The 23,742-nt window shown below is 39.4% G+C and overlaps 1 protein-coding gene across 3 annotated transcripts in view; it reads right to left on the reverse strand.

Annotated features, from left to right (window-relative positions):
• Positions 1-23,742, reverse strand: part of CSMD3 (CUB and Sushi multiple domains 3) — a 1,313,655-nt gene that overhangs the window by 359,814 nt on the left and 930,099 nt on the right. For all 3 annotated transcript variants that reach the window (XM_025197227.1, XM_006018073.3, XM_006018072.3), the window contains 4 exons: positions 17,992-18,148; positions 16,624-16,815; positions 9,214-9,340; positions 8,236-8,438 (listed from right to left, as the gene is read on the reverse strand). In XM_025197227.1, coding sequence (XP_025053012.1) covers positions 8,236-8,438; positions 9,214-9,340; positions 16,624-16,815; positions 17,992-18,148 — 679 coding nt within the window. The remainder of the gene's footprint in view (positions 1-8,235; positions 8,439-9,213; positions 9,341-16,623; positions 16,816-17,991; positions 18,149-23,742) is intronic.

Below are 23,742 nucleotides of genomic sequence, written 5' to 3' on the forward strand. Positions count from 1 at the left end.
CATCCTTCCCCCTCCCTCCTCTGCCTCCATCCCTGCCTCCCCAGTATGTCTCCCCGCCTCCCCTCCCACTCCAGGACTGCAGGGTCCTGTTCTCTGCTTCCTGATAAGGGTTTTTGTTTTATTTTATTTTTGCAGTGAGCCCACCAACATCACAGAGCCCACTGTTTTTCATGAAGCCCACCCAATTTTTCACCATTGCGATTTCATTAGGTCCCTAATTATATGTTCTATTATCTTTCTAGGGATTTAAGTTAGACTGACTGGCTCTTCTTTTTTCTTTCTTTTTTTTTTTTTTTAAAGATCTGAACTTTATTCACCTTTCTCCAGTCTTCTGAGACCTCAACTGACCTTCAAGAGTTCTCAAAGATAATAGTTAATGGCCCTGCTATTACTTTTACCAATGCGTTAATGCTCTAAGGTGAATCTTATTAAGCCCTGCTGATTTGAAAGTATGTAGCTTATCTAAGAAATCTTTTACATGCTCTTTTCCTACTGTAGGGTGAAAACCTACACCCCTATCTTCAGTGCTAACTGTGCCCACCTTCTGACAAATAGTCTTTCTTTATGAGGACTGAAGTAAGGAAAAATATTAACTATTTCAGCATTTTTTGCTTAGACCATTATCAACTTCTCCTCCCCATTCAGGAAGGATTTCCTACTCTTTCCTTCATCTTTATCTAATGTAGTAAAATGCTCTTTTTATGCCTTTTATGTTCCTTGACAGCTGCATATCAATTTGAGCCTTGGTTCTTACTGATTTTTCCCTACCTTATGGCCAACTCTTCATTTTTAATAAAATCCATTTTTTTTTTTTTTTTTTTAAGAGTTCCAAGGCACTGGGGAGGTCATGACTTTGACAAGTAGATCTCTTGCTACATTTATATACTTCTTTCACACTGGGACAACATTCTCCTTTGATCTCCGTATTGTCTCTTTCAAAAACAACCACTTTTCTTTTCCCTTAGTTTTTCCTAATAGTTCACAGTCCTATCAGTTTGATTTTCTGAAATCCAATGTTTTTACTCTTCTGAACTTTTTTAACCCTTTCCTTAGCATTGTATATACTATCATGCCATGCTAAGTGGACTTTCATTTTCACATTCTCAATCAATTCTTCCTCATTAGTAAAAAGCAAATTGAAAGAAGCCTCCCATTAGTTGGTCTCTTTACCACTTGCACCAAGATAATCATCCCTGGCATACTGTAAAAACTTGCTAACTGTCTATGTTATATTACCTTCCCAGCAGATTTAATGGTTTAAACCATTCTCATAACCACCAAGTCCTGTAGTTTAGATATTTCAATTAGTGGTTAGGGGGAAAAAAAATTGTCTACCTCCCCCTCTTCCTCCCGGCTTCATGGTACCTATTAGATACTTGCCATAACATTGCTCTTCCTGTACTCCCATTTTTAAGTTAACACATTTTAAAGTTAAAACGTTTACTACTAATTCCTTCTGAAGTTTTGGACGCATTTATATTTAATATACAAGGTAACACCTCCTCTCTTTTCCCTAGGTCCTTCTTTTCTGGACCAACTACAACTATTCATGACAATAATCTAGTTTTAAGCTCTCTCCCACCAAGTTTCTGTTTCCCAATTTTCTGTGATACTGGGACTTCCAATTCTTCCTGCGCTAAAGGCATCTTAAATGACTGTAATATTACTCCACAGATTTCTCCTCCTATAAGCTTTTCCCCGTTTCCTGCTACTTCTACACCATTATCCAGGTTGTACTGCTTTTTTTGTGCAACTATGGGCTTTTGTCTCCCATTCTTCATTTAACTTATTTTAGAGCCCTCGTCACGAGGTAAGTAAGCCTATACACAAAGGGACATGCATATGAAAGTAATTCTTTTTATGGCTGTCATTTTGTCAAATCTCTTCATATTACAGTTTGTTCTGAACTTATTTGTATTTGACATGCAAGACACTATTGTAATTTGTGGTGGTTCTTTATGAAAATGTTTATTTTTTTATATTCAGATAAATATTTTTAAGCATTAGGTATAGCTAATCTGAATAAACTTTTCAATCTGCATGAATCTTAAATTCTGTGGTTCACACCTAGATAATTATTAGTTTCTAGTTGAATAAGAATGAAAAAGCATGTAAGTATGGTCTGACCTTTTTTGCAGCACATCCTTTTTCTAGCCTGAAGTCATAAAATAAGAGACAAGTTAGTGAGGCTGCTCTGTAGTATTGGCAGTCTGGGTTTGATAATTCAAGTTAAGTGTAAAAATAACCTGACCCACAAAGATTAAAAATCACAGAAGATTACAGTTTGGCCCCATTAAGTGCAATGGCAAAATGCCAATCATCTTCATTGCAAGCAGGACTGAATTCAGAATGGATCATACTTATAAAGTGTTAGATTCATCTCTCACTGAAAATAATTACGCATTATTTGGGAATTCACTTTTGTGCAAATGCATTCACACATGCACACACACACAATTACAGCAAAAGGATATTGTTAAGACTGCAGAGTCAAGTAAAGTTGGGAAAGGCCAGAATTAAGGTTGTCTGTGAAACCTCAATTTCACCCCTTCTGTGCAATTTCACCATCGCATACTATTTCTTCCACAAGACTTAACGAGCAGCTATTCAGTATTTTGTTTTCTTCCTTGTTCAACATGTGAACCCAAGCCTTATTTACAATCCAAACCCTCCTCTGAATATAGTTGCTAATATCCTACTGCTTTTCTTTGGACCTCATCACTATTGTGTCTAAGGGCTATGTCATATGAGACACTTAGTACATGTTAAATTACTTTAATACATGAGCATCTGAATGTTTAAGATAAGTGTGCTAAAATCATAACATACTTATCTCTTTCATGGCATGAATATCTACAGATCATACTAACAGACATTCAGGTAATGTAGGCCTGCTATATGGAGGTAATATAAGGAAGTTTCAGTCCTCTGGCATCCCAGGAAACAATGCTCCTAGCTCCCTCACTCCCACTCCAGGAGACAGTTTGTTCAGTCTCCTGAATTATACTGTCCTGGGGTGGGATGGGGGGTGGGGCGGAGAGGTTTGGGGGGAAGGGGTCCTGGACTCAGGCTAACACCCCAACCTACCTTGGAAAGTATGAACATGGATCACATGGCATCACCCCAAGTACCTGTTGAAAGCCTCAAAGCTTGCTGAGGCCTCTGCTTGAGTGCTCCTACTTGAACAGCAATCACTTAGCTTTGTTAACCAAACTGATCCAAACCAGAGAGCGTCCTCTCCACATGCCTGCAGGAGGGCCATAAACTAGACTTATGACAAGGTGCTAGATCTCATTGCAATCTGGGGCAAGGAGGAAACCAATGTGGGAAGGGCAGCCAAAAGAACCAGACAGTCATTTGGGTTGCAGGTTCATTGTAACCCAAATGGTGACTTGGGGGTACCAGTGGTACTGGAAGTAAATCCACATTAAAATCAAGTGCATGAGGTAGCAGTATATTCAGGACAGGGATTCCAACAAGATCTCAGGTGCCACAAGAATCATGGTCCCGTTCCACAAGGAGATGTCAAGGATCCTTGAGGCAGACTATGCCTTTGTTCCCTACCACACTAAGTAATGCACACCTGCAGGCCCAGTATGGCAAGATGATGATGAAAACAGCAGTGGAATCCTGTTCCCCACCCACATCCTGATCCTCACCTTGACCAATCAGAGACCTAGGATGCACAAGACTGGGGGCAGCTTGAATGAGACCCTGGACAACTCATTACTAGCTGCAGTAAGTTTCAGCAAAAATGGGGGAAAGGGCGACTGGTGGGGTAATTTGGGGCCCCAGGTGTAGCTCCAGGGTTGGAGATGACTCAGGGCTCACTGGGGGTGGCTTATGGGTCAGGGGTGACTCACAGCTCACTCTGAATATGGCACATGGCTTAGGTATGGGGATAGTCAAGTCTTGATGGGCTAGTTAAGATGCTAAATGGCTGTGTTAGTTAAAGGTTATTAATTAACTGAACACTTTGCTCTATGTGGTTGAAGTGATATCACAATGTAATTCTATGGCAGAGACAGGGATACAATCTAATTCAAGGCAGCTTTATCCCTCCGCCCACCAACAGTAGCTTGCCCCCCCTACCCTACTATGTGGTATCATCATGACAACCTTATAGGTCATCACCAGGGATGGAATCTCTGGATCCACTGCAAAGACCCCTGCCACTTGCACAAACAAACTGTTAAGTAACTGTAGGTCACTATCCTCTACATGGACCAACAATGGACAGGGATGAGACACACATTTTGCCAGAGAAATGGTGAGATGTAGGATTCTTAGTCTCTATTCCAGGCTCTTGAGTAGAATTCATTCTAACTATCATAGGTTCTCCTGCTTGTTTCCCTTAACCTTAATCACTTCTGTTCTCTCCCTTCAAAACCTTCCCATCCCACTTCTAACTTTATCCCAATGCTGGCTCCTCGGTGCTAAACTAGTTCTTACTCCTCATGATTCTCATCCTTCTTAGTAGCTATCTCCTTGCCAACTCACTCCTAATCTATCCCTCATGCCAATTCCTCTGCCAAACTTCAAGTGTTGGCTCTAGAGGATAGGAGCACTTGAGCACTTCAAACAAAGACATTTTAAAGGTTGTTTTTAATTAGGGCATAGTAATGCATCTTTTCTAGTTTTGTTTTTAGAAATGGTTAAACAGTTTTGGTTGTCTTTTCTCCTTTCCCCACCTTCCTCTCATGGGAAAAAAAGTCTGATGAAGACAGGTACTGTGAAAAAATTCAGTCAATATAGTTAGTTTAGCAATGTTATAAATCACTGAAAATAGGATTATGTATAGTAAAGTGTTAGGGATTACTTTAATAACAAACAGTAATGATAGCAATTCCTGTAACTAGAGACCTACTAAATGGGAGATTGCATGCTTTTTACAGAAATCATGAATTTGGGTGGGCTCCGCAAAAAATGGTGGGCCCCACAAAAAATGGCAGACTCACTGCAAAGAAACAAAAAACAAAAAACCCCAGTAACAACAACAACAACAAAACAAGTTATCGGCAAGCAGAGAAAAGGAAGGGAAGCCTGCAGTCTTGGAGCACAGGGAGGACGGGGGAAGCGTGTATGAGCCAGGCTGGGGCTCCATGGACCCCAGTATAGACTCTGGGCTGCCTCCCACAGTTGGTCTGGGACCATAGGTGCCAAGTACACGGGGGACGGAGGGCCCTGGTTCCACTTGGGAAAAGGCTAGGGTGACCACTCATCCCTAATTAAAGACTGACAAAAACCCAGGTTGCTGTGGACCCCTCAGAGGGGCTGCTGGGAGCAGTTCATAGGAGAGCCACGTACATGTGTGGGAGCACACACATGCATGTGGCCAGGAATCCAGCCCCAGGCAGCAGTGTAGAGCAGCTCCCCCAGCTGCCTGCTGGTAAGTTGGGTGGGGGGGACAGATCGAGGTCTCCATGGTGAGGGAGGGAGAGGAGAGGGACTGGGCCTGAAGATGTTTCCCAGCTAGGGTGGTGCATAGGGCCCATGAGGGCAGTGGGACAGAACCACAGACATCTTGTCTGGGGGGTGAGGCAAGGCAGCTTCCTGCCATTATTCACACTTCCAGGGAGGGGAGAATGGGGGAACACATGCCCCCCAGATTTGTGCCCAGGGCAGGGGAAATGTGGGCTGCCTGTGGCAGGCCTGGGACTTCCCACCCTGCTGCCCTCCCCCTGGGAGCCCCACACTGCTAAAAGTGAGGGGCTCTCTGCCTGCCGGACAGGAATATGGGCTGGAGAGGCAGCATGGGGTTGTGTCCCTTGCTGCTGCTGGGCAGGCAGGGGGTGCCTTGCAATGGTGGCACAGGGCTCCCAGGGGGAAGGCAACTCTGAGTATGCAGTGGGCAGCCTGCATCTGCCCCCACTGTCTGCATGGGTTCTGATTATCTCTGCTCTGGCTGTGCCACTGGGGGTGGGGAACAACATCAATTTAGGCAACCCCCTACCCAAAAATAAAAGTTGGCACCTATGCCTGGGACCCTGCTGCAGCTTCTTGTGCAGCCCACCCACTTGAGGGTGGCCTGACACCACAGGTTAATTACCCTGATTACATGGATTAACAGCCAGGGAAGCTGTTAATCCATGCTTAATAATGTATGGATTAATGCATTCCCTGGGCTAAATCAGGGTATGCCATGATTTCAGGCCATCTGGCAATTTGCAGGGAGGGGTGGGACTGCCAGGGCATTTGGGGAGGTCCACCATGCTCAGCCCATGAAAATGGTGGCCAGCCTCAGTATCTGCCTGCAAAATTGGCTGGCAGCCTTCTTGAGTTTGATAGACCCCCTACCTACGACACACAAGATAAAGGAATGCCAACAACTATTTAATAACCCTCTCCAATTTGTTTCTGTTATGTTCCTTTCTGAGATGTGTATTCTTTTCTTTCACTTGATGAAGATCATTGTAACATTACCCCATTTTCGTTACTGTTTTCCTAATCTCTTTTTTTCATATGTATTGCACAATGTATAAAAGAGTCAAATTCTGTTCTAAGACAAAGTGATTTTGTGCTTTTGCATCCACTGAAGCTGTGGAGTTATGCATGAACAGTTGATAGAAAGACAGGCCTCTTGTGTAGCTGGATAAATAACTGGTCCTGGAGAAGGGGAGAGGTAAAACTAGGCATTCAGGCCATAGAAAAGCTTGTGGGAAAAACAACCATGTAGGAGGTTGAATAAAGATTGGGGATGTGGACAGGGAGCTGAAGAGGTCCATATCCAAGGGAACAGAGTTGTACAAGGGATCTGGGATAGCAGGAGAGCTGAGTACTGAGGCAGCAACATGCTCTTAGTTTCTTGTACTACTATTATGATACCTCAGCACTAAGAATGGCAACACAGAAAGGCAAAGCAGAATGTTTTTCTACTCAGATGACTCTCCAGCAGTTCTTCAGAAAACCTTTTCTTTAGGGAGGCAAGTGAGTACATGAATGGGATTAGCATGCAATGCTCCCCATGCCTTTGTGCAGTATAGTGCCCCGGACTCAAACTATGAGAACAGTATGCTTAAGGCCATAGGCAATGCATAAGATGGGGCATCGGGGGGGCACATCCCCCCCCCCCGAGATTGGCCCCCAAAAGTGGGGTAGTTTTTTTCCATGCAGATGGGAGGGGGAGAGGGAGGGGATGTGCCTGGTGCCCCGCCTGGGATCAGGAGGCACCGGTCGCCCATACCTAAGCCAGTGGAGCAGAGACCTCTGAGATGAGGGGAAAAAAGGAGACTATCCAACTATTACATGGGGAGTCACATGGCAGTAAATAGCAAAGGACAGAACAAATATGTTTCTCCACCTAGCCCCTTTCAGTCACACACATCAAACTCACCTCCTCCTTTTCCTAAAGCTGCTAAACCCCAAGTTTTACATGTGTGTCTATACATAGGTGCATACCTACCTGAGAGAACAAGAGGAATGGAAAAATGGGGGTTAACAGAACTGTTGACGTTTAGAATTAAAATAGAATCACTGTTGTTATACAGAACCTGAGGAAACCATAGATGGAAGGGTGCAATTGCTGGTGGGAAAAAAAAGCTGGATCTAAATCTGCATTTCTTTTCAGAAAAAAAAATATTCCCTTTAAGTAGTAAAAAAAATGGTAAGTCACATTATTTCCTCTGTTTGGCAACAGAACACAGAGTAAAAAAAAGGAAACCGCTTAAATTACTATCACAGAGTTTGCTTGTTAAATCCGGTAGATGAAGCAGGACTGGCAGGATAGAGGTGGTGCTGTTTCCCTGGTGCTGCTTTGTGTCATCCTGCACAATGGCAGCCCAAGCAAACAGGTGCCTTTTAAAGCAGTTATGCTCACTTTGAGACTTTCTTCCAAAGAGTAGAAATGGATGCAGTCCGTAATAATCCCACATCACCTTCTTTCATGACAAACCACTAGTACTGAGATCTGTTGCTCTTTCTCATCTGCTTGCTCTTCAAGCAATGCCAATACAGCCAAAATAAATAGATATTTTAAAAAAAGAATCAGTGCTATCTCTTGCAGCCATAACAAAAATATACTGTATTACACATACTACAATTTGGGGCTTACTCTGCTCTTATTGAAGTCAATGGAAAATTGTCACTAGTTTCAATGACAGTAAGATCTAGAGCTGGTTAAAGAGAACCAAGATTATATAAAACATACACTATTTCATTTCAAAATATAAAGATAAAAAAAATCACTAAATATAAAAAATATGCAACCTGGCATATAAAAAATGGAAATTAACTTACTTGAGAACTGAATGGCAAACCCAGATTTGCTGATGTAAAAGTCTGTATCAAATTGGATGGTCACTATGTTGAGTGTGCTGTGAATGCCTTCTGGAATTAGAGAACCACTAATTTCCTTAAGTAGCATTTCATTCTCAGGTGGACCATCCCAAACGCGGAGGATATCATGTGACGCTTCAGTATCAAAAGCCAGAAACTGGAGGCTGTAGAAACAAGATGATTTTTCCATCAATTTTATTTTTCTAAATAACATATCTTTAAATAGAAAACTAAAGCCACAAGGTCTTTTTCACAATACTTTTGTTTCTATGAATTTGAAAGTAAATATGTACAACTATATTAGATATAGAAAATATTTTGATAGTAGTTTGAATTTTTTGTACCTCACAATATGTGAATTTACATTTAGTGTAATAATATATTACTCTAGCCATTCCAATAATCTACAAAAGTCCCCAAAATCTGTTTAAAGAAAACATATCTTTTTGTTTCCTTACTCATATTAAAATAACATTACTTTAAATGTCAAAACATCATCAGCACAAATTGAAACATACCCATTTAATTCTTTGGATCATTTGTTTTTGGTGCTTTAAGTAACGGATATGATGATATCTATCATTATTAGTTGCCTGATTTTAAATTAATTATTGAACTACAATCTTTTCTTTTTAATGTTGTCTTTTTAACTGGTTTTTTTGGTGGCTGTGGTATCAAATGTCTCCAGTATTATTCAGTGTGTATCTGTAGGCTTCTACATGCCCTTGATGATGCATGTCCATGATGCACGTCATCATGATGTTTCATCAAATATGCAACAATTTTAGTGCCCAGTTGCAAGGGCAGTGACACTGAAAACAGAGATATATTTAAACCAAAATCACAACATAAATGTTCAGTATTGGAAATGCACACCTCCATCTACATTTTGAAGCTTGAGTTCTTGTTGATCAATAATATGAGTTCAAGTTACCATACCTGACAATATTTCCTGGGTCTACTTCAATCATCCACATGCAACGCAGATTGTTGTCATAAGGAAATGGATAACCAGGAGATAAGATTCTTCCTGATGATTCTCCTTTAAACCGGCCTCCACATTCAGCTAATGAAAACACAATTACGGTACATAACATTTTACTGTCAGTATATCATTACATTACACATGATTCTTCAAAACTTTGTTTGGATCTTTGTTTATATACAACTTAACTATAAATCAAAATGTTATGCTTGAATATGTCTTGTATTTATTAAGTAACAATCTAAATATGGACGTAACAGAGGCTTTAAAAGGCATGTTACTATGTATTTCTATTAAGATGTTTATGCATTTTGATGTAATTCCTATGCTTTCCCAATCATTCTGAAGGCAACAGAATTACCATGGAACATGGCGTAAGATTGATTTTTAGCAAATAAAACTACTAATGAAGCCAACAAGTGCGTTTCCCTCAAAACCAAAACTGTGATATGACCTTTAAGCAGTAGGAATAAAATAACAAATGAAGAGGGATGTAAAGAGAAAGACAGAAAATGAAAAGTAGCAGAGAAGGAAATAAAACAAATAAAGCCAAAATGTGCATTGAGACAAATAAGCAGTTGATCTTGAGAAGCAAAGTTGTAAAACTTCTCACCAGATATGTATAATCATAGTCAAGCTATAATATTTCTTACAGGATAACAGATGGTAAGCGACTCCCTGTTAGCTGGCCTCAGCCAGTCATTAGGCAAACTTGAATAATTCATGGTCATGCTACCCGACCTCTGAGAAACCTAATTTTTATGAAGACCCCGCAGGCCTTTTAAACCTCCTTACTTTGCTTTACTTCCTTTTTAAATCACTCTAATGCTTTCTCTCTTGTCCACTCCTCAGCCAAAATAATGCTTTGATTAGATCTCTTGGTGTAGTTAAAATGCATTTCTATTTTGATTTAACATCACCTAAAATATTTAGTCGAGGGATTTATTACCTCATGATCTACAAGCTCTGTGACAAAATTTAATTGAAATGGTACTCTTGATAGATTTTCTGATATGGTAAAAGCAAATTTTCAGAGACAGGTGGCTCCTTCATATCTTTTTAGGCACTTTCCCAACCTGTTAATTTCTACAAAGTCTTTTAAAAAAATATTCCTTAGTGACTGTTCAATTCAAAGGATGGGATAGACTATTATGCTTGTGGTAAAGTGAGGACATAAACAAAGTACACTATTAGCAGATTATTCATTAGCAGACGAAAGAAAGTAAAAAGTACATTAAACTTTTGCTCCACAAGATGTTCAAAAGTCCGTTCCAAATTTGAAGATGATTAATAATAATAACTGATTTTTTTCATACCAGTGAAATATGATTCATTTCAATGTTGAATATGTATTTAGGCTGTTTCTCTTTATCAGAGCTATATGAATGAGGAAAACACATCATATCCATTTTGCCATTCTGTTCATGTCAGTTTCTTGCTTTCCTGTGAAAGTGCTTTGAACATTCAAATGCTGATTTTGATTTCAGACTATAAAGGCAAATTGAAATATCTGTTGACTAGATCTGGTAAGAAATTTTCTGATGAAACAAAGATTTTTTTCCAGAAAATGCTAATTGACTGCACCATTTGGGGGTTTTTTTTTGGTATAATATACCAAATTTAGCAATATTTTCCAGAATCCTATCTAAAGTTCCTATAAAAGCTTGAGGGTGTCCAGAGGAGAGCCACCCATATGATCAAAGGCCAAGAGAACAGGCCTTACAAGGAGAGGCTGAGGGACATGGGAGTCTTCAGCTTGGAGAAGAGAAGAACCAGTGGGGACTTGGTGGCAGCCTATAAGTATATAAGGGGGGGGTGGCAACAAGATCGGGGAGAACAGTTATTCACCAGGGCTCCCCAAGGGATAACAAGGTCTAATGGCCATGAATTTCTGGAAGGCTGACTTAGAACGGACTTAAGGAAAAACTTCGTTATGGTCCAAGTGTCTAGGGTCTGGAACAGACTCCCCCCAGAGGTGGTGTCATCACCTACTCTGGACTCCTTCAAATAGTGTTTGGATGCTTATTTTGCAGGGGTCATTTGACCCCAGCAGACTTCCTGCCTATAACAGGGCTGGACTCAATGATCTCACGAGGTCCCGTCTAGTCCCTAATGTCTATGAAATCTATGAAAACAATTCATGGTTTCCTAATGGCCTGCTCTAGGCAAGGATGTGGTGGTTTCTAGGATACCTTTAGTGTGAGTAGTATGCCTGGAGGAATGGTGCCAGAACCAGGAACTCCAGAAAAGTGGAGTGTATGTACTTTTAAAATAGTTCCAAATAATTTTCAATTTGTAGAAAATTAAAGGTTTGGTCTAATTTGGGTTGAAAATTTTGAAAAAAAATGATGAAAATATTCACAAACAGGAAAACCTACTTTTAACCCTTCTCTATCTCTGACATATCTGAAGACGTATTTATCACTGTTAATTTTTGCTTGTAATCTCAAAATAAACTTGATTTAATTTTGATTACAAATGAGCCAACAGCCACTACATTCTAGACAGTTTCAAGGCCTACTCTAAATTGTTGTTTGACTCCAGGATTTCACTGCAGTGTAGACATACTGCAACTACAAAACCCTGATTCAGATCACAAACAGTGAACTCCACTGCTGCTATTTACAATTCCCAGATCCCCTGGCAACCCATGACACACATTGCCTGTGCTGCTGCTTCCGGCTGATAGATCAGGAGATGGGAGGATGAGGCGCTCTCACCTGTTCCCTTAGGCAGTACGCAGGACGTGCGCCCAACCTACTCACCCCATTTGTGCTACTGGTCTCTACTTTTGAACACAGCAACTTCATCACTGCTGCTTCACACAGCAGAACAAAATGTTCTGACTGATCTTCCTTTTTGACATAGCTTAGCTGGTGCACTGCCTGGCTGGGTTTCATTATCTCTTAAACCAATTTCCTCAGTTTGTACTAATATTAAGAGAACATTAATCTCTGGAAATATGCTTGGCAACATTGCAAATATGAAGCTATGTGAAAAACATTTTATAGGGTTTATAACATATTATTTAACAGTATCTTACAGATACAGAGTTTGATCTTTATTTAATTACTATGAACAAACTACACAAAGAGACATAAAAGTCTAGAGTATGGCTTTATTTGCCATCAAAATCTACTTTTCCTTTCCTCTTCTGAAGCTTGTCTACATACAAAGCATACAGTGATTTTGCTATAATTCTCCAAAAAATCTATTTAGCAAGTATGGGAAAGATGTGTGTGCATGTCACATTGTGTAAGGTGACAATCTGAAACTTAGGAGATTCAGGTTTAGTTCACTACTCTGTCATTGATATTTGTGACTTTGAGAAGTTGCTTAAGGGCAAAATGTTATTTCACTTTATATGCCCAAATGGTAGTTAACCGTGGCTACTGAGCTTGAGGTATAGACTGAATACTGGCTGGGATGATACATGGTTGCATATGCACCTCCCATAGGTGGGCATGAGTCATGATACTGTATCTGGTAAAAAAAAAACAAAAAACAAAAAACATGACTAAAAGGTGTTAGACACCAGAGCAGGAGGGAGGAGTCTTCCATGTTTTAGTCCAGTGGCCTAGCTGTTAGTGTACTCATGAAGAATGCCAGAGATCAAGATTCTAGAGACCCCTCATCCAGTGGAGCTCCCTAACTTGCCATGTTGGTCTAACCACCAACCTTCCTTTTTAGTTGCCCCTCTGGGCAACAAAGGAGACATGTGGGTCCAGGTAGAAGAGAGCAAGCTCGAGGGTATGTGGCTCAGTGGGATGGATACTGCTATGGAAGGCAGCAGGTCCTCACTTCTTGCCTGAACTCTTGTTCTCAGTGGGTCAGTAATTTCCTCTCTGCTGTCCATCCACTTCATCTAATAAATATTAATGCAAGGTCCAGTTACTCAGTTTCTAAAGGCGGGCAGTAAGGAGGATGGGCTGTGTCTCCTCCTCCTCCTAGATTTTTCCAGGCTGGATTTTTGAGACTTACACTCAGTCACATGCCCAGCCTACTGTACAAACTCAGTAGCTTATGTATACTATCTACAAATGGGGCAGAATCACAGACTATGCATGCCACAAATTATGATTTAAGTCGTTTCCAACTCAGGAGAGCAAATACCACAAGCTCATAACTGTCCTGTAGCCTAAATGTAGCAAGTTCATAGGATCATATGAAAATAGAACTGGAAGGGACCTCACAAGGTCATCTAGTCCAGGCCCTTTTCAAGGCTTGAACATCCCTGACTAAACCATCCCAGCCAGGGGCAGATCCAGGGAGGGTGCACTGGTACACATGCATCTTGCTTTGATTTCTGCTCCACCCAAAGATTAAAACCAATTGCCTGGTAGTGGTAGCATAATTTCAAGTCAGACAGTGCTAAGGAATCACCTGACTTAATGGCTCATTGTCATCTACCTGATCTCTTCTAAATCCTTCATTTAAACAATGTTAACAACCCTCTCTTCATTTTAATGGTCATGATGTTCCACCAATCAAGATATTCTTTTTTGTGCAGTTCTGCTGCCTGTTAGATGCTCCAGGTAATGATGCTCTTATTTCACAGATTCCAATGAAGCTATGTTTGTTTTTGCTTCAATCTTAAACTGAGTAATACAGTCCTAACATATCAGTAAAGCTTCTAATGTATTTTTAATTGGAGGCAAAAATGTGTTGTTTTATATATGATGATGTCCCTCACCATCTGCACCCCCCTTTCAAAATTCTGGATCTGCCCATGATCTGACCCATGTGTCTGTCTAACCTGGTTTTGAAAACTTCCAAGGATGGTGATTCCACAATTTCTTTAGGTAGCCTTTTCCAATGCTTGACCACCCTCATAGTCAGAAAGTTCCTCCTAATTTCCAACCTTAATTCTCCTGCTAAACATTGAGGCCACGGCGCCTATTCCTGTCTCCTATGGACGCAGAGGAAAGCTCATCTCCATCCTCTCTGTAATAATGCATCAGGTAGTTTAAGACTGTAATCAAATACCCTCTCACTCTTCTCTTCTGAAGACCAAATAGCCCTAGTTTTTTTTTTTGTTTTTTCCTCATAAGCCTTGCTTCTCAGGCCCTTGATCATTTTTGTTGCTTTGCACTGGATTCTTCCCAAAAAGTTCATGTCCTTCTTGAAGTGTGGGGCCCAAACTGGAAGCAAAACTCCATCTGGAGCCTTACCAGTACTGAATAGAGTAGAAGAATCACTTCCTTTGATTTGCAAGTAATACTCCTGCTAATACAGCCCAGTATGCTGTTGCTTTCTTTGCAACAAGAGCACACTGCTGGCACAAATTCATCTTATCTTTTACTGTAACCCTAGGGTCCTTCCCTACAGTACTGCAGCCTAGCCAGTCATTCCCCAATCTATATTTGTTGATGTGATTATTCTGCCTGACTCTACATTTGTCATTATTGAATAAAGCTAGGTCTCAATACAGAGGCCTTTGTAATAGAAATCACCCCTTATAATAACCATTCTAAGCGGCATTCTTGAAGAGAGACCATGCTATTTACTACATCCGTGCTTTTTGAAGTTTGTGGAAAGAAAACCAAGGTTTTCAAGGTTATTAAATCTGAACCTTTCAAGGAAACTTCATTTTTGTAAGATACAGGATTTTGGGGCAAAATGCCTCCTAAAATTCTATTTGCAATCTATTAACTGTAGATCCATCTGGAATCACAATCAGTTACTTATGAGCATACTGAGGTAAGACACTTCTCATTTTATACTAGTTCCTGCTGAAATTAAAAATTTAATTTCAAAATGTTTTGCTACATCTTTTGGTACAACTTATTGTTCCAATATTTACAAGTTATTCCTGAGCTTTTATCTTCTGCCTCGCATTGTAAATTCAGCTACACACATTTCTCTGTATACATAGCATTTGCTTCTTCCAGATTCCATGGCTTTACCTACTTGACTCCAATCTGGTGGACTTGCTGACCCAGTGGATATTTACTATCTGGATAGATCACTAATTTTAAGATCCAAAGAAAAACTGGAATTTTTACTCACTTGCAAGCGAGGAAAAGACTGTTTTTCACACCACTGAAAGTTTTTCATGAAAAAAGACCCCAAGGGGTAGGAGGAAGCTCTCTGCCCTACTCCACTCAAATGGTAAAGAGGAAGGAAAACTAATAAAACCTTTGGTTCCCAGCCACCCAGTAACAAATAAAAACTCTCTAGAATAAGAAGGAAACACAAAGGGTATTATGCCTCTACTTCCCTACTTTGCTCATATAGCAGTGTATCTTTATATAAAGTTTGTTGAAAAAACACAATATTTATTTCCCCTTATTCCTAGTTTTTTTTTTTTTTAATTTGCCCTGTACTTTGTAACAACTATGTAGGTGGGAAAAGTGCTTTCTGAATTAATCGTTATATAAATTACAGTTTAAAAATACATATTGCTATTACAAACAGAAAAAAAAAAAGCATTTTATAAGCTTGCTTTGCCCACTTAAGTTATCTTTATGGCTAGGGACAGAAACTACACATAAGCCAGTATAAATGATCAGAAACTGGAAGTTCAGTGCACATAAACCACTTTCAAAATGGTTGAAACCATTTTAAGATAAACCTGGATGGATGTAGCATCAGACTTAGCTGATTTAAGTTAAATCAGTTTATTGAACTTTTATCCCAGATCCCCTCCAGATTCAAGTTAATTCACAGTCCCCCAGTATCCCAGGATGCTTTGCACCTTACACAGTGGGTGGATTAGACTTGGCCCCAGCTGTCTGCTCCAGGCAATTAAGGAAGCATGCTCTAGTGACCCTCGGCTTCTAGCCCAGCGACTGCAGACATGTGGCTGCATTTCCAGAATTAAAACTAAATGTCTGTTCACTTGCTCATCAGTTCAATCTATGAAGCTTAGACTAACCTCCAAAGATTGAACTGATTCAGTGTTGGGCTTTTTGTCTGTCTGTATGAGGAACAATATTTAGCCTACATGAGGAACATTATTTGGACAACACTTACTGCCTAAATATGAGGGTGTTTCAGAAACAAATGGCAAAATGATTGCCCACACTATATGCCTGCAATTAAGTGAGAAACTACACAGTGTGGGAGTGGGGGTGCTGGTGACATTTTCAAAAGTGCTCATTGTTTACAGCTATGTAGAGAAGTGATGTGATCCAGTAAATTATCATTGAACACAAACTGGATTTATTTTGAAATTGTTGTTAATTTCTGAAACACACTCATACATTGTTCAAATGCCAAGATGGAACATACTTAGCAGGATTTTACAGGTACACCAAACTACAGACACACACATTTAACAAGCGTCTGGCAAACTTAAGGACCATCAGTTTGTTTTTAAATTACATGATAGATTAAAGTGAAAAAAAAAAAGAATCTACTACCAATACAGGATGGCAGAGGATAATCCCATGCCCTTCTCTCCCCTGTCATACACTTTAGAAGGCTACTTCCATGGAGTGTGTAACCTGGATTGCATCCATAGATGATGGTGCTGCCAGCAAAATGGCCTTGGTCACTTATCTTGTATCCAAATTGTGGCACACCAGGATCCTCACAATGTGAAAGCTCAAAACCTGTTTTGGGAGTAAAATAGTGGAGTTAAAGGACTAAAACTATAATACACATTAGTGAAATTAAAAATGATTGCCTTTCTGTGTCAACACAGCACCTTTTCCTTTTACATTCCCTTTTCCTGCTTATTTGAGGTCTGTGTGTCTTTTTGTCTTTTCTCGTATTGTCTTAAACTGGTCTAAAGGAAATGGTCCCCCTTTGAAATATACCAACCAAAGTATATATTATAGCAATGATTTTTTGTGAGTCCAATCTACAATTCCATATTCAGATACTAAGTAACCAAAGTTCTGTTTGATGTGTAGAAGCCAAAGTCTGCTTGAAAATCACTTAAAATTCTACCTTTTATCTATATCTAATGAATTATATTAGCAGGGCTTTTAAATCTTCATATATTTTAATGTTACCAAACAAGGTTTGTAAATCTTTAAATGTTATATGCATATAACCTTTAAAAATTGAATCCTTTTTTTGACCTCTGAATATGCTGCATACCACTTCTTAATGCAGCTGCTGTTTACAAATCTGTTTGCCAGAGAAATACAAATTATTCTTACATAGACTTAATGTAGCAAATGGCAATCAAGCTTCCTGTCAATATTCATTACCAAATCTCTGAAAGCACCATACATTTGGCAATTGCTTGTTACTAAATTCAATGTAGTAACATACACGTTTGCATGCATTATAAATTAAAATACCCCACAGAAGTCTGTTTTTTCAACTGATAGAGTAGGATTTTCTGGATTGCTTTTTTTGGATTTAGGTGTCTAAACTCCAACTAACTTGTTTGAGGTATACAAGGTGTCTCTCTGTATCACACCCTAAATTTTCCTGGTTTACTGCAGAGAAAATTATTTTTCTTGCCCATCTCCAGCAGCTAGATTTTTTTTTAAAGATAGCCCTCTAGCAAATGAAAGCAGTTCAAATATCAAACTACAAATAAGAGAAATGAGAGAGACCTTCTAAGTAGCATCGAAGCTACTGTTCCAATACAATAAATGTTTGTTTAGTGCAGAAGGTTGAAACTGGATTATTTTGACATATGGGTGAGTTGGTAGTAACATTCTACAGATTTTATCATCAGTTAGCCTTTGGACTGCATTTATCTCCTGTGAACAATGTTTATTTCATCCTAACACTCTAAATCTATTGTTTGAGTTTTCTCAAATACTCACTGGTGTAAACAAGCTGAAAACCTTCATCAGTTCCCTCCGTGTCTGAATTAAATTCCAACCATAGATGATTTGAAGTACTACTTAGTGTCAGTCCTCTCAGTGATGCTCCAGTAAATGCACCCAGCAGGTGAGCAGTATTGTCTCTTCCATCGTATATCTGTAAAACAAATTTGACTCTTATAATTAAAAAAATGTACTTGGGTTACCAAATAATTCCATACATATCAATTAAGAGGGACGACATCTCTACTTAGGAGTCTATTGTAAACTGACATAGAATGCTCTTTTTGGAAATGCTGTTTACCCCTCTTGAATGAAGTTGCCTTAATTATGTTGATTTTTAACTGCACAAATTAAAATATGTCAGATATTGTTTTACATGACAATAGAAGTGGGTAAGACTGCCATTTCAGCTCAATGTTTTTAAACATCTGTGTTTACTCTACCTCTGCCAAAACTATAATGTTGGCCACAGTCTATCAAAAAAAATCTTCTGTGTATTCATTTCTGCCTCAGTCACATAGGCAGGATAGTACAATAATGTCACACCTCCACAACTAGCATGTTAAACTAACTTCTGCAAAGTATCACCAAAAGATGTACAAATAGATAGGTAAAACACAATGAAATAAAGGAATCAGGAAAAAGAAAAACAAACAAACAAAAATAGAATAACTGCTTCTCTAAGTTGGAAGGACAATGTAATCTATATGTAAATTGGAATAAAAAATGAATGTATTTTCTTCAAGATTAGCTTTCCCCACATTTAACTCTGGAAACTATCCCTAGAATATAAAATAAACAAACAAATAAGTAAAATAATATATTTTAATAACATTTAACAAAACTAATTCCGAGTTTGGTTCATTTTAAAACATAGAAGCTCTTGCATTCAATTCAGCTATGAGAGCAGTTAAACTATAATTTGGTTAACAGTAGTTGCTATACATAATTCTTCAAATCTTCACCAAGTAAATTTTAAGAAATATTACATGTTCACCTGATTAAAGTCTGTGCTATGCCTTATGTCTGAGTTATTACACAGTGAAACTAAACTCTAAACTTTACAACTTGAATAAATAATTATTTATCCCCAATTCTAAGTAAGTTTAATGTTATCAGTGGAAAATATATTCAGTGCTGGCATTTGTAAGTATCTATTTATACTAAAACCAAATGAAACAAAATCAAACCTATCATCCTCACAGGAATTTAAAATGTGACTGAGAAATATTGTGAGCAATGCTCTGCATCTCTGTGGAGAATTTACCTACATGACTCCTAATGAGCAGTAATCAGAAATGTCAGCAATAAATCTCTACCAGCAATGGAGACTATACGCTAGCATTTAGATGACAGCTACAACAAAATGCCTCCTATCTATACCTGATGAGTGCATAATTAGATATAGTTTGAGTGGGGGGAGAGGGGCTGCCTTCTTTTCTAGTGGAGGGTATTACCCTCTTCCTAAAATCTCTCAAGTGTATTTTAACCATCCTTGCAGCAGGATTTTGGCCACTGTTGTCCTCCGGGTTTACCTGTGACAGGTAGGGTGATATGGCTTGTAGTTGTGTCAGGGTAAAGGTAGTTGTGCTAATAGGTTAGACAATAGATTTGTATAGGATGGTTTGGTTAGGTTTGGATCCTGCCACATGCAGGGGGTTGTACTACGTGACCTGTAGAGGTCCCATCCAACTCTCCTTACCTATGAGTCTATGAAAACAAGATTGTGGAATAACAACGATCATGGCCAACAATCTCCATTTCACTAAAACCAAACTCAAAGACTTTAATGCTATGCATATTTTGTTAATTACTATACAATTATTCTGTAAGTCTTATATAGCTTCTGAACTACTAGAAACTAATATATCTGTGAGATAAATCATCACTATCACCATAACTGTAGTTTACAATCATTTCAGAATACTCTAAATTCCAAAAAAAAAATACATACTGTGAAACAAAAGTTTCTTCTATTTAGAAAAAGGTATTCTGTGACCATGAACTATTGCAATGAATATATGGGTTTTTTTTTTCAAGGAATTAATGAAAAATACACACTTTTCATAAAATCAGGGTTTTAGGTACTTCAGCTTTCAATACATCCAGCAAGGCAATTTCCACAGTCCATCAGCATTCCAAGATACTATTAGCATTAAGCTTAATAAAAAGTCCAATTAAAAATGGAGGTTAAGGAACTATAACCACATACGAAATTAAAAAAAAAAAAAAAAAGACAAAAATATTGGTTAACCAGATCCTTTGATTAAGTGAATTTCATAAATAAAGGCTGGATATGAAAAGATTATTTGCGTAAACAATCTCTTTAAGATACTATATTCTGTCATCTACTAATTACACATTGATTATCAGTAATTTCTGATATCTGGACATTTTTGATGATAAGATATGTTATATACTTAAAAATCCAGGCTCTACTACTCTGAAAGCACTTTTCTAGACACAAAACAAGAGTACAAAACATTTTTAAACTGCTTGAACACTATTTAATAAGAACCTTAATCATTAAGTTCACATAAATATCATTATGGGAATATACTTTTTCCAAAACTTTCACAAATGGCTACAGGATTCTGAGATTACATGATAGCTACTGGTAATTATTTGTCACCCAGCTTTTTTTAATTGATGCACTTTGTGTATATTTTACATATGTTTCCCCACAGGAAATGCTGGTTCTATGCACTTCTCAACATAGAAATCTAAACAAAAATAAATCAACTCATTATTTGTATCCAAGAAAACTATGAAAATATCAACTCCAGTTGATAGATAGTTATTCTGATCATACCCACTTAGCTGCTTAAATTGCTGTCCCACTGCTCTTAAGGCAGAGGCCCCTATACATCTTGTTTATTCCAATCTTCATAGGTGGGGGAAAATAAAGCATTAGACATAACGACCTTCATGCCTACAAACTTACATGATAGGTTACGACTCTCAGAGAGACCCTGTTTTAAATATACACTCTCTACAGCCCTTCAGTCTTATCCTCTTGGAATTATCTATGGCTTTTAGTATAATCAGTTATTCTCTCTTCCTTGTCATCAGATTCTCACTAGCTTTCAAGATACCATTTGTTCCTGGTTTATTCTCGTAACTTTTTGATTGTTCTTTCAATGCTTCTTATGGTAGGTCCTCTCATTACATGGAATAACCATTTTTGTCAAGATGACTCACAAAAATCTCACTCTTCCACTTCGCCATTTCTTTCCATCCAATAACACACTTCAGACTGTCTCTGATATCTCTGGGATCTCTTGTTGTCAGTCTGGGATAAGGAATAATCCAAAAGGGAGTTCTGCCTCTCTCCTCTCAAACCATCACCAATTCCACACTTCTTTACTACTAAGCACCACCATTCTCTGCTAGCACTCACAGTCTGGCTTCATTCCTGTCGTTTCTGTTTTCTTCAAGAGAAAGAAGTTCCGATAGTTTTGGTGTCAGTGTGGGATCTGGGAGCTCACATTCTTTTTCTTGCTAAGCAACAGAATCTCAGCATCAGCCTAGAAAAATCACTAAGCCTATATCCACAGAAGCACTTAGCGCATTGGAGTTAGGTGAACTTTAAGTGGCTGGGTTCAAAGGTGACATCTCAGGTACCTGAAAGCCATAGGCCCCTAAGTTTTCACCCGGAAAAAATCCCTGAGTACCTAGAATGCTACCAATGAACATGCTCTACTATCCGGACACAACTGAATATGTTGGTGCCTATTTCATACTGAAGCCCAGACGAAATGCACAATGTAGCAGTCAGTGGGTGCATCTACACAAGTGCTTTACTGTGGAGTTGACTAATTAGCTCCATAGTAAAGTGTCACCATCTACATATGCACTGGTATTAGAGCACATTAAATTAACTCCTCTAGAAGATGGTACTGTTGGGGACAGTACTATCTTAGGGCGGAGTACGTAACTTCATCAAAACACGTGTAGATGTTGACAGAGGCTGACTGGGGCATGAGGGTGCTAAAGTGTGGGGGTTGCCTACCACCTAGTTCTGCACTTTAGCTCCCTTGTGCCCCAACCAGCTCCTCTGCCACCTGATGCTACCACCCAGTGCCTGGGGCTGACTCCAGGCCTCCTGCCAGCCCAGGTCTGCTCTGCCCCTGCTCAAACTGCTGCAGTCCAGGGGGAAAATGTGTTGATGCTGTGCCCAGGAGCAGCTGACTCTTGCAGGAACAGTATCAAGGTTTATCACATCACCTTAATGGCACATGTAGATGCACCCAATGTGCCTAAATGCTTAGAATGGTACGATCTGCTAAACATGCTCTTAACACATTTAATGTATGCTGACAGCATCATACTCAGCACAAAGCACAGCAACCATAGCCCTTCGTATTAAAAAAAAACAAAAAAGCAACAGAAAACTGGAGAACGAAAATCACTGTCCTTTTCAGCTTGAAGAGGATTAAAACCCCACATCTGCAGACTAAATGTGCGTGGGGTCACTTTCCACAGATCCTGATGAATCTGTGCTACTTAGCAGTCAAGAATGATCAATACATGGGGACAGAGCAAGAACAAGCAAGAGAGAAACTGATTCTGTAGCACAGTGATGTTAGTGTGGGGGGTGAACAAGGTGGGGGTCCAGCTACGGTCCCCATGAGCTGGGGCTTCCTTCCTGGGGCAGGAGCAGTAGCTTCCCTTAAAAGCACCTTCCCTCGGTGTTTCCACCTCCCAGCCACCCTGTGAAGCACGACCAGCAACCCCACACTCCAATCCCAAATCCCAATTTATTAAAACATGAGAGCTTCTTTAATTTACTTCCTCTTTATTTCTTTTAAAATTCTTTTTTAACTTTATTTTATCCTTCAGTGGCTGATTTTCTTCATTTGCTACCCATTCCCATTTCTTTTCCACCTCCCATTTCATTAGCCACCGATATATTCCATTAACTCTCTACTTCCCACCTTCATGTTTCTGCCCTCTCCCAACAACCCAGCTCTCTCACACCCCAACCTAAAGCAGGGACAGAAGCCTGCCCTGGCTCACCAGCCCTGTAGTGGTGATTCAGTTGCAGCTCCTAGTCAGGCTTCTGCTTGCCAGCCCTCTTGTGGCAAATCACAGCTGTGCAGGTGCGGGACAACCAGAGAAGGTTTTTAACCTTAATGTGCAACTGCTCCAACCTTGAGCTAGCACTAACACCAATCAATATTTCAACAGCTCAAAGTACAACATGTAAGAAGACCCTCAGGAGCAACCTGGGAGAGGAAATGACTTGCTTCTGGTCTTTCTTCCTGCAGCCTTGTCTCAAGCAATGTGTTTATGACACTTTTTGAGAGAAATGTAAGTTTTAACCCCTCAGGCCATGGAAATCATTAAATCTAGGTCTTCCCATACCTGGCTGATTGCTCAATAACTAGGCTATTAAAAAAGGATGAGTAGCACCCACAGCAGCATTTGTGCTTTAAAACAAACAAACAAAAAAAACGGAGCAAACTTTTTAGTCCCTTTTCAAGGTAATGACAAACATCAAAATCTAGGAGGGGTTGGAGCTGTGAATCCTCATTTCATATTGGTGCCTACATCCAGGAGAGAAGTAGGATTTCAGGCACATCTTCACTTATTGTTAGCTAATTTAGGCACCTGACCCTGTCCCACTCATCATACTATTTTGAATCCCATTCTTAGGTGCTTAAATGTACCCATGCAATGTAATCTACCTATATAATGTAATGATTTCATAATATCTCAGCTCAAATGCTGCAACACCCTTTCTTT

The sequence above is a fragment of the Alligator sinensis genome, unplaced genomic scaffold (genome assembly GCF_000455745.1).
Source record: "Alligator sinensis unplaced genomic scaffold, ASM45574v1 scaffold112_1, whole genome shotgun sequence".
Lineage (NCBI taxonomy): Eukaryota > Metazoa > Chordata > Crocodylia > Alligatoridae > Alligator > Alligator sinensis.